At 41.2% G+C, this 12032-nt stretch overlaps 1 protein-coding gene across 11 annotated transcripts in view; it reads left to right on the plus strand.

The window, feature by feature from the left end:
- RABGAP1L (RAB GTPase activating protein 1 like) overlaps nucleotides 1-9516 on the plus strand; it is a 763363-nt gene extending 753847 nt beyond the window's left edge. For 3 of the 11 annotated variants that reach the window (XM_049635176.1, XM_049635177.1, XM_049635175.1), the window contains 2 exons: nucleotides 2895-3092; nucleotides 4066-9515. In XM_049635176.1, coding sequence (XP_049491133.1) covers nucleotides 2895-3092; nucleotides 4066-4218 — 351 coding nt within the window. In that variant the 3' untranslated portion in view covers nucleotides 4219-9515. Of the gene's footprint in view, nucleotides 1-2894; nucleotides 3093-4065 lie in introns of all 11 variants that reach the window. The other 8 variants (XM_049635174.1, XM_049635178.1, XM_049635168.1 and 5 more) reach the window with 7 other exon arrangements.
- The last annotated feature ends 2516 nt before the right edge of the window (nucleotides 9517-12032 follow it).

Raw genomic sequence — 12032 nt, forward strand, 5'->3', positions numbered from 1 at the left:
CTGGGTGGCTCAGTCGGTTAAGCATCCAACTTTGGCTCAGGTCATGATCTCATGGTTCACAGGTTCAAGCCCTGTATCGGGCTCTGTGCTGACAGATCAGAGCCTGGAGCCTGCTTTGGATTCTGTGTCTCCCTGTCTCTCTGCCCCTTCCCTGCTTGCATTGCCTCCCTCTCTCTCTCTCTCTCTCTCTCTCTCTCTCTCTCTCTTTCTCACACACACACACAAATATATAAACATTAAAAATTAAAAAAAAAATTTTTAATGACATTCTGGAAAAAACTGTTATTGAAGACCCAGAAATTGGAATGAGCATTTTGGTATTTCATCAAGGAGACTGTGTGATTAGCATATGTACGAAGGAATAGAGGGAAATACTGGATAAGGAGGTAGGGTTATCTAATGAGAGGCCATGATATTCGGGAAGAGGAATTTGAACTTGTTTTAGCTGAATAAAGAATAACTAACACCTATTAAACACTTACTGTGTGTACTGTTCCAAGGATTTCCCCATTTAATCCTCACAGCTTCTGAGAAGGTAGATACTATTATATCTTCTTTTTAATGATTTACCATGTCTTGTTTTTATTGATGATTACTAAAATAGGTAATTCATGATCTCAAGGTCACTTAGCCGGTAAACAGTAATGCCAGGATTTGAACCCAGGGAGTGGGACTCTACTCTCCACACCCTTAGTCATTTCCATACTACATCCTGTTTCATCAGAGCTACTTCCTTTTCATTTCGTTTGGCGCGATGCTGCAGCTTTTGGTTTTTCCATCCTCCCATGACACCGTTCCCCCTTCAGATAATCCTCTACTCTGTGATCAGAATGAGCATTCCCCAGTGTATATTTGACTCTCTCTGTGCATCAGTTTAGACTTAGATTGGCCACATATAGGAAACCCAAATCAACATTGGCTTAAACATAGAAGATGTTGATTCTCTCATGTAAAAATAAGTCTAGGGCTAGAAAGATCCGTGGTTTCATCAGCAGTCCAAGCTCATCAGTTATTAGTGACCCACATCCACAGCATTAGTGACCTTCCATCCTCACGGTGACCTAAAAGTCAAACCTGTCAACTGGAGTTTCTTCCATCACACCCACATTCCATGGTAGAATGTTAGGCTGGAAGGAGATGCGACGGGACGGTACGAGGGCCCAGCTCCAGCAGGGTGAGCTCTAAGTAGCTTCCTTAAGCTCCCTACCACACTTCCTTCCGCTCACATATCAGAACTTAATTTCATGGGCACACCTTGCCTCAGGGGAGTCTGGGAAATGGCACCTTGTAACTGGGCAAACTGCCAGCCCAAATAAAATCAGGAGTTCTGTTATCAAGGAAGAAGGGGAGCGCTCCGTCAGGCTCACCGCTGGCAGCGCCGGAGACGGATCTGGTGGGAACCTGCAGTCTCTACCACAGCTTTGTACTCAGCATGTTCGCCTGACTGCAGCGTCATGAGGCTCATTGGTCTCTCTCCAACAGATAGCACAGGATAGAGTGAGTGAATGCATTTTCTGTAGGATAAAAGCAGGATTCGATAGCATTACATTTAAGGACCGTTACATCATGGCCGTGGAGAACCCTTCTCACTTCCTGCCTCTCCCTTTTGCGCCATTTACTCCCGCTCGAGCCATCTCAGGCTCCCTGCGGTCCTGTGAAGGGCCGGTGTCTCTGCACACAGTGTTCTCCCTGCTGAAATGTCCTCCTCCCTCAGTTCAGCCTAATAACACTGCTTACCCAGCTTGGTAAACTTTTCATCATTTAAGATCAAAAGCCACCACTTTAACATTTTATTTGGTCAACAATAAATATATATAACAAATACTTGCTGTGTGCCTATTTAGTGCCAGTAGCGGGCTGATTATCCTCAAAAGGTTCTTGAGAGTTACAAATATCTTTTAAGTGACTAATGAATATTAATCAGGTAGGAATCTGAAGAGTGCTTTAAGGATGGGAGAAGAAAGAAATCAGTGGGGGCTGAGAAGGTGACTTTTAGGGATTCAGGCCTGGGATGGGGAGAGCTTGGGACATGTCAGAGAAATCATTTAATGACCAGCTGAATATGGATTGAAGGAGGAGGCAATGAGAAGATAACCCCAAAGCGTTCAGGCCTAAATGGTAGAAATAGGCACAATGACACAGAAGTGTGGGGAGAGTTGCTCTGTGTGTGTGTGTGTGTGCGTGTGTGTGCGCGTGTGTGAAGAGAGGAGTATGGTTTCTGTTGTGGACAGATTATAATGATAGTACATTAAAATAGAAATATTCCATATATTTTAAGACAACAATAGCACTGTTGTCTTGAAGAGAGTGCTGTGTGCTTGACTGGCAATCTCGGCATGTGGCAGAGTTACCTTCATTACCTGGAACAGTAATGGTCATCTTTGCTTAAAGCTGAACAAAAGGACCTAAGCTTTATTTGTGGCAAGGATAGATTTAGGTTAGTCATCATGCCCTTTCTCAGTCTGCTGTGGGCTAGGTACTTAAACTCTGAGTTTCTTCACGGGTACGATGGGGGTTTTAATAGTACCTGATGACTTCGCTGTAGGATTAAACGAGACACTGCTCGTAGAGCGTATGGCATGGCGCTCGAGGAAGAGGAGTGGAAGCCCAACATTCCTAGAACAGATTTCAGAGAGATGCTATAATATTTTCCGTTTCCAGGGTCTCCCTAGAGATACTTTATGGAAAAAAAGGAGCACCTATCTTGCAAAGTTGGGTTTTGTGCTGACTAAAACCATTTTGGTGGCAGCACAAGACAAGTAATTACCTCCAGAAACAGACCTGCATCTGATGACCACAAGCAGAGTCTCAATAAAACCCGTGTCCTGTTGTTTCAGGAAGCGCGTTATGCTATGAAATGGTTTGAGGTTGGTTATCCCTTTCGGATATTTCAGGGTAAGATGATGACGTGTAAACACTGCAGTGACATTTTCAGCAAAGAGGGCACTTTGAAACTAGCGGCCATCAGCAGAGAGGACCAGGGAATCGAGCCGGACGATGAGAAGGACTCCCTGAAGAAGCAGCTGAGGGAGTTGGAGCTGGAATTGGCGCAGACCAAGCTGCAGCTGGTGGAGGCTAAGTGCAAAATCCAGGTTGGTGATCTGGTAAAGGATCAACAGGAGCAAACAGTTAGGGCGCCGGGACACCTTCTCACGCTTTGGAACGTGCGTGTCTGGCTCCGAGTCTGAGACGCTTCCATAGGTGATTACGTTGTTTGCCTACCGAGGTGTCCCGCGTAGTCGCATGTTACGTCATCGTGTTTAAGCAGTGACATAAACGCATAGTTTTAAATGAAAATGTAATAATTAAAATGAGATCTTGGGGGAACTTAGGCATATGCTTTTTCCGGTTTTTTGTGTTTTTTGCCAAGGTCCTTTCTCATCGAACTTAGCCACTTTGGTAGCTGATCCTGAAAATGAAAGGCCAGACTTTCTCCATTATCCCTCCCTGAACAGTTGAACATTGGCTGATACCCCTGCTTCTTGGAGGGGCTTTCTATCCTTCGTCTTTACCTGGTTTTACCAGATCCCTTTTCCCATAATCTCTTTCCATGTTGGAAGATAACATAATTAGAAAAATCATCCTGGATTCTGATGGACTGTTCCCCATTCCCTTTTCCCCAAGATCCTTACCCATCGCCATAACCTATTTTTGTGCTGGACCCTGTATGTCCTCAGGGGCAAAGACCATGTGTTTGGAACTAGAACTCATTCATGCTTACACTATCAGTGAAAATTCAGATTCAGCCCATGCACACGTCTATGTTTAGTTGTGGTTTCGAACCCGAGCCTAAATTCGGACCGAGATTGCCCGGGGGGGGGGGGGGGGGGGGGGTGGATAAAATGAGGTTTCATTTCACTGTTCAGAGAAAGCAGTTTCTGATTTTCAGCGGTAACTCTTTTAACTCTAAAGTGCATTAAGAAGCCAATTTAATCTCTCCTGGGTTTTGTGGGAGGAAAGCTATGGCTCATACAGACTTGGGGATTCCAAAAAGCAGTATACTCTTAATTTGGGGGGCAAAGGGTAAACATTTATACAATGCAATGATTTTCTTTTTTTAATTAGGAACTTGAACATCAGAGAGGAGCCCTTATGAATGAAATCCAAGCTGCAAAAAACTCTTGGTTTAGCAAAACCCTGAACTCTATCAAAACGGCCACGGGCACCCAGCCGCTGCAGCCACCACAGGCCACCCAGCCACCCAAGGAGAGCACATAGTTCCAGCCTCGCCCGAGCACAAGAGCACAATGATCAAAGTGACAGAAACCCAGGAGGACTCTCCCCAGTGTCCCTTTGAAGGAAAGTAAAGGAGGCCAGAAAGCAAGCCAGAATCTTTCAGTAGCTCTCTTTCTTGTTTGATACTTTTCAAAGGGATGTTACTTAAACTGCCCTGACTTATGTTGAATACCTGTTTTCGAGCTTCTTCATGGGAGGCCACGTTCAGTTCCATCATAGTGATTACACATTATTTTATATGCCTGATGTTTAGTTGGAAATAAGTAATTCAGAACTAAATGCCTTTTATTTAGAACTAATTATTCATAATTACTTTTATCTTCCATAAAAATGGAGATGTCTTTTATTCCAAGGTTGAAGTGATAAGATGATATTTGTCACAGCAAATAAAAAAAAAAGAAGAAGAAAGAAAGAAAAAAAGATTGAAACTGAAAGCTCTTAACTTTTCAGGACTTATTCACAGAAAGCACACTGTGGGGCCATTCGTGACGACCATCAGGTTTCTTCCCGAAAGTGATTCCCTGGATAACGATAATCCTGTCCAAAGAGTAAACCTGGGATTGAGCAGTCCCCAAAAGGAATTAGTTTATTTTCATTTTCTGTTGGGTATATCTGGAAATGAAGTGGCAAGAATCATAGAATAAGATAGACTATTGACAATACACGCTAGATGAAAGGCACTGGGATTTTGATAAACGCAGGAGAAGATAAACCATTTGGCCCTAGTATTCTAACGGGTCCTTTTGAGAAACTCTGCATGGGGATTGCATATTCCTAAGTATGAACACTTGCAGCAAGCGTGAAGTCAGGAGGGTCTAGTGTGAGCGGCAGCATTAGGGAACCTTTACCAGACAAGCCTAGAGAAGCCCAGGTTCAGACACTGTGCTTAAAATGAAATGGAGAACCAGGGACAGAGTATTTCATTTGATATTGACATATATTTGCTAAGGAAACACTAATATACTGTAGCTTTTTAAAGTTATGAAATGGGAAATACAGGCCAGCTTCACATGATCTTAGTTTACTGTTGGGCAACTTTTCCTGATTTCTGTATCTCCCTACAAATGTGCCCTTGGTACCCGAGAGGAAGAGATGCGAATGCATTGGTAACATTTTTGATTGAATACAAAACCTTTATAGAAATACTTATCTCCTGGAAAGGGAAAGCTAGTGTTTAAAAGTTGGTGGAAATTGTTTTTTCAATGATATTTAACATGTCTGTGTGGATCGTCCTTGCAGGAAATCCTTTGGTAAGGACAAAACCAATTTTCCCATCTTCTAAGCTAGTTTGGAGGCCTTCGGTCCTTTGCACCACCCAAACTGCTGCCAGCATGTACAATAACATTTAGTGATACTCATCCTTGGCTTCATTGTTGAACACGTTCTTAGCAAGGACCTTAAACTCTGTAGTGCCACAGGGATTCTCGTCTGTGCCACATGTTACAATTAAGAGTAACACATTCTTGGAAGTAAAAATTAAGGAAGAGCCATCTCGACTCCGGGAGCACGTGCTACAAGTTGCTCGTGGTAGATCCTTTCCTCCAAAATGATCATTAAACTCTAAAAAGTTAAGTCCCCTTCACTTGTGTTTATATCATCTACAACCCATTAAACCGATATGGATGTTACCCTTTGTTACACTCATCAAATAATACTTTTTTTACAGAATTATTTGTTTGGTCCTGACATCTTTCATTATAATATTCATTTCCTTCTACCAAAAAGAAAATAATCCAGCATTCTTGAGTGTGTGTTGACTAATATTCCCTACTCGGTGATTTAGAAAAGGTAATCTTTTTGTTGTTGTTGTTTAAATATAATGGCTAGAAAAATTGCATCTTGGTACTTGTTTCTGTAAATCATTCAGTATAATTTTTTAGCTTTGCTGGTACTTTATGCTTTTATTCCAGGAAGCCTTGTACAAGTTGCCTTATGAAATGGCCAGCTAAATTAAAGATGTTCTTTTGTGTTTTGTGACTCTCATAGTTTTACTGTAAGAGCTCTTTTTAACCTCTAAAAATCAGCACATTCCACAGAATGCCTAAATTGCAGTATTTTCCTTACATCGCAGTTGAGGGACAAATAGAATGGCTGTGGGTTCAGTCCTTACCTGTACACCTGGCTCAGTTCCAGAGCCCCTAACATCTTTTTTTCTTTAAACAAAATCACCAGGTACCTGCATTCCAAATGTGTAATGTCTTTTGAATTTTCTCTTAACTCTTTCAAAAGATTTTAGTGGCCATCTATAGATTTTTTTCTTCTTCTCCAGTTCCATATCATACTTAGGTACGTGTATTGGTACCATAAGTCTGAACTGTTCCTTTGTGCAATGCCTTTGGGTCAGTAGCAATACTAAAGATAGAAAATTCAAAATTTGGTATAGGATATGATTATTCATTCAATATGTTCTCATAGCACTCTCCCAAACCACATATCCTTCCCCACATACAGTTTGCAAACTTGTGCATCCCGGTATTAAGTAACTGCTAGTTTTAATTTCACTTATTTTGAAACATATTTGAAAATTGCCACTCTTCTCTTGAATTTCTTTTAGATATCAACTAACCCAAATATCTAGGAAATTTCCAAATATTCTAGAGTGGTTTTTTGTCTTTTCCTAGGATATGTTGTAGAAAACATTCCTCCAAAAAATCCAACATTTGCAGAATTCTAAAGAGTGATGATTTCTTCGTTCATTAAATTCTGCAGAATAAATTAAGGGAATGAATTTCAATCTCATAGTTCAGTTCATTAGCTTTTGTATCTCGAGACTCTTATTTAACACATTCTTTCAAGCTGAAAGAAACCAGGCTGAATTTTGCGGTGCACATGTTTGCTAGCTTCCCACATCCCAAGCTATGGCACAATTTGGTTATATTTAGTTACATATAATTTAATGCAAAGATATTCTCAGTTACCTAATGTCCTGTTTATGAGTGCTTATCAGAAACACTAATAGGAATGTCATATGGGCCTACGACCTCTCTTTCCATATATAACCTCTCTTTCCCTCTCCCAGCTAGTAAGTTAGTAATTTCTCCACTGGTCGTCTTAAATTTCCATAGTAAAGTACAAAAGCAATCTTTGCACTGATGTTGGGATATTTAATAATAATAGTTATCTTGTTTCATATTTTTTCCAAAATTTTCATTCCTTTATACTATGTATTAATATTTATTTTTCTCAAACACCTCCTCCATTTCCTTAAAATATTTAACAGTTAATAGCTATGGCTTTATTTCCCAGAGGAAGTGAGAAAAACAAGAGAATACACAGTTTAGGGCGTGAGATGAGAAATCCTTAAAGGAGTTGATTTGTTACTGAGGATGAAGATCATGTATCTAACTAATGTAAGGGATCTTGTTTTCTGTAGCTGAAATCAGCCTAATTATCCTGCCAGAGTGGTTGTCTGATTTCAGGACCTCTTTAAGGGAAAAATTTAAAAATAAATTTAAAAAATTAAATACCTGGTCTGTTTTCTCTCTCTGGGAAAGAACACTTTTAATTACTCAGCAAGAGGATTCTATTGTACAACTTCCTCGTTAAAACGAACCACAAAGTCTAAAATAGCTCTGCTTTTCTTGCTTCAGTTACAAGTAAATGAGACAATGGACCAACTCTGTTGTTTAACTTGAACACCGTTAGATTTGCGTGTGCGCGTGAGTGGTAGGGCTTCACAGGGAGCATCCCTGCCTTTCTTGTACAGCCAGGTACCGTGCCACTGAATACAGCCGAGGCCAACCAAAAGTCTAGTGGCCCGTGTCTCCTACTACCAAATACAGAACTGTCTTTCCCTCTGGTTGCCATGCTGACGTCACGCTGAGCTGGAACTGTTCTAGAACACCTTTCCTTTCGCAAAGTGACGTCCGTGTAATACAGGCAAAGCCCTTAATCTTAGGAATTCCCCTCTCTCCCAAAAGTTAACCCAAATGAACACCTCCATGTGGGCTGTACCTCCACAGCTGATGACCGTGAGATGTGAGGAGAAAAGTGGGTGTTTACAAGTAGCTTAGGGACTACAGTGGGCTGTCAGGTGTTCCCTTCCCGGCTTCCATCTAAAAGACTGCACGGCCAGTGTCTCTCCGAATGAATTTGTTGCATGTTATAAAGACATCATCAACATGTCCGTTCTCTCCACCTCCGTCCTTGGTCTGTCATTAGTAGTATTCTGAAAACTTTAAGAATAAAGCATCGTTGAGTAAAAACCAAACATTTTAAAGTTATTTTCCTTTTTCATTGGCAATGAGTTAAAACATGTAAAATCTTTTCCATTAAAATGTAACGTTTAATAACTATATTATATGTGGAATAAAGTATGAGGAAACTCAATTACAAGTGTATAAATGCATCAGGACCCTGGTGTCATGCAAGCACAAGAATAAAGCTGGAGATGGTCCCAGAATCCAAGATGACCCAATAGCCTTTTGCCTCACTTTCTCCATTTTTGATGTTTTGCATAACGTCTGGATCCTCAGTTCAAATGAAGGAAGAACTTTCTCAATGAGCATCACTTCCTTTCTTTCAACTCCTACCTTTCCCTTGCTGAGGAGGTAGCAGAAATTCTGTACCATTTATTTTTATGAGTTCTGTGATTTTGCCCATGACTTCTCTGATGAAAACAGGTTCTAGAAGAAAGGAGTTGATTGTGCTGACTACAAAAGAAACATGGATGAGCAGCCTCTGTGAACACTGACCAATTCAATGTTTCCATAATTCCATGTATTATGTATAGTACATGCTATCTGTAAATGTAATGCTTGTTAAGAAAAGTGCAATTTATTGTACATTGTCCCAAGAAATGTTTACTTTTTTAACAGTTATGAACTTGGATTAGTATCTTGTTTTCATGTGTGAATGAAGCCTTGTGAAATAAACAAATTCAACCAAAAGGTGACAAGGTGACTATTTCTGTGAGTCGGTGATGTTTTCAGTGGTTTGTGTTGCCCCTTTGGCCCCATTAAGTAGTAATAAATGTTCTGAAGTCCATATATGTCTTTTTGACGTTTCTAGTTGACTTTATTCTGAATCCCCTGAACCCACTGTTTACATAACACTTCTTACCTGACACTAGACTCCAGTCAACTTAGAAAGAAAAACTATGCCAGGAGTTTGCTCCAGGCTCTACCCTGCAAATTGGTACCGTGCACGGCAGCACGGCCAAGTGCCCTATTCTTTCTGTAGAGATTCCTTGGTTGCAAGTAGCAGACGCTCTCACAGCTAGTTTAATCATAATAAGGCAGTTAATTAAAAGGACTAGGTATGGTCATCTCATAAAGGCCAAACAGCTGGGCCTAAAGAGACACTGGGACAAGGACTGGAATGCCATCAGGAACGTAGGCAACTGTTTCATAATCTGCGTGTCTTCCCAGGTCATGGTTATCTGCTGCTGCTTCTCTCTCGGAAAACAAGCTTTTCCTGCTTCCAGGAGCACAACTCCCAAGTTCACAAGTTTTCTCTTCAGGTGACCTGCTGGTCTACCGTCTCTGTGTCCCCATTGCAGAGTCTCACAACATTGGATTGGCTCATCCTGGATGAGGTAGCTGCTGAGAGTCTTTCAAAGTACAGCACGGTGGGTGGTCCTGTAAGTGAAGCAGAACACCAGAGGAGTTCTCGAAGTGGGCGCAGAGTGCAGAGATTCCCCATGTGCATTTTGTTCAGGGAGTCCATGGAACCTACGTGAAATCCAAGAAATTAGTTGGCTCCTCTTAGAATTCACGTGTTAATAAATATTAATCAGAGATGGTGGAATCAAACGGTTGGTGGTCCAAATCCAGACCAGACATCTCTTCTGTTTGGCCCATGTCACATTTTTTAATTTTTTCTCAGTTATCTCTACACCCAACGTGGGACTCAACCCCGAGATCAAGAGTCACACGCTCTTCCAACTGAGCCAGGCAGGTGCCCCTGGCCAATGTGGCATTTTAAACAAGAAATTTTGCAAAAAAAAAAGTAAAACAGCAAGATTATTCAGAAAATAAATACCGAGGTTTGCAGTTATGGGTCAAGGGTTCTTGATATGAACAGTAAATGGGATTCACTGTTCACTACTGATTAAAGGTCCTATACTTGGTGAAGCTACATGTTAAACTGTAGATTTATGTCCGGAGGGATGCAAGTCCCTACTTGCTTTTCAGTGGAATGGATAACTCCAAAGATTGTATGTAGTTTACTACCCTGTAAGACATTAGCCAGTTTGTATCTAACTTTATGGGTTTTTTTTTTTAAGTTTTGTTTTTGTTTGTTTTGTTTTTTTTCAGAGAACACAAGCAGGGGAGGGCCAGAGAGAGAGGGAGACACAGAATCAAAAGCAGGCTCCAGGCTCTGAGCTGTCAGCACAGCCCAATGTGGGGCTCGAACCCACAAACTGTGAGATCATGACCTGAGCTGAAGTTGGACATTTAATCCACTGAGCCACCCAGGTGCCCCTCTAACTTTACTGACACTAACATTCCATTATTAAGTTGCCTCTAAGTATCCATTATGCAAATGCACTGTGATACACGTTTAACAACTTACTGGGTTCCTTCATTAACGGAGTTGAATAAAATAGTTGTCACACGCTCCTTTTATATTTGCATGGGATTCTTGATTTCACCTTTTTGAAATTTCACCTATAACAAAGCTTTTGATTACCGTCAAAGGGAGACAGAACAAAATCTTTTAAAAGTTTACTTGCAGGGCACCTGGGTGGCTCTGTCTAAGCGTCCAGCCTCAGCTCAGGTCATGATCTCAAGGTTAGTGAGTTCAAGCCTGGCATTAGGGCTTTGAGCTGACAGTGCAGAGCCTACTTGGAATTCTCTGTCTCTGCCCCCTTCCTTGTTCTCAAAATGAACTTAAAAAAAAAAAAAAAGTTTACTTGAATGGAAAAGTTCAGGCTTTAGCATGGACTCACAAAATAAAAATCACAGTATTTAATAAAAATAAAAATAAAACAAAATGCAGATTACCAGGTCCATTACATTAATTCAAGCAAGTTTACTGCCTGTCTACTGTGCCAGTCTGTTTTTGTTTTTGTTTTTTGGTGCCAGTCTCTGCTAGAAATGAAGTGGACGAAAAGATACTGCCTCTGTGAAGCTTAAACCCTAGCAAAGAATTTTTCTCAACCTCAGAGAAAACTATTGACATTTTGGGCCGAAGCGTTCTTTTTTTGGTGGGGGGAGGGGCTGTCCTCTGCATTGTAGGATATTTAGTAGCATCCCTGGCCTCTACGCACTAGATACTAGTAATATTTCCCCGGTTGTGACAACCAAAAAAGACATTTCTGAATGTATCGGAGGGAAGAAGTAAGCAAAATGCCCACAATCCCCCTCCCAAGAATGTTGTAGTAGGAAAAGACTAATATATGGCAGGTGGTAATAATTACCAAGAAGAAAAACAGGGTAAGAGGGTGGAGAGAAATAGGGCGATGAGGTTGGTAAAATGGCTTTTTGATATGTAAACTTGGCTAGCCTACACTCCCAGGGATTCAAACACTAAGTGTTGCTATGTAAAGTATTTTGCATAGTAATTTAATCAGTTTTGAGTAAGGGAGATTATCTGGGATAATCTGGGTGGGCCTAATTGAATCAGGGGGAAGGTCTTAACGCAGGGCTGAGATTTACTTGAGAGAAGAATGGAGTTCTTCCCGCCCCGATTTGTGTGGATGAAAGTTTCAACCCGTTTTCATGGGGCCCAGACTGCCCACAATCCCTTCCTGCTTGTCCAGCCTACAGACTTGGGACTTGCTTAGCCAGTTCCCACAATGCAGAAGTTAATTCCTTGTAATAAGTATCTGTCTCCTACTGATTCTGCTTCTC

This window comes from Panthera uncia, chromosome F1 (assembly GCF_023721935.1).
Source record: "Panthera uncia isolate 11264 chromosome F1, Puncia_PCG_1.0, whole genome shotgun sequence".
Classification (NCBI taxonomy): Eukaryota; Metazoa; Chordata; class Mammalia; order Carnivora; family Felidae; genus Panthera; species Panthera uncia.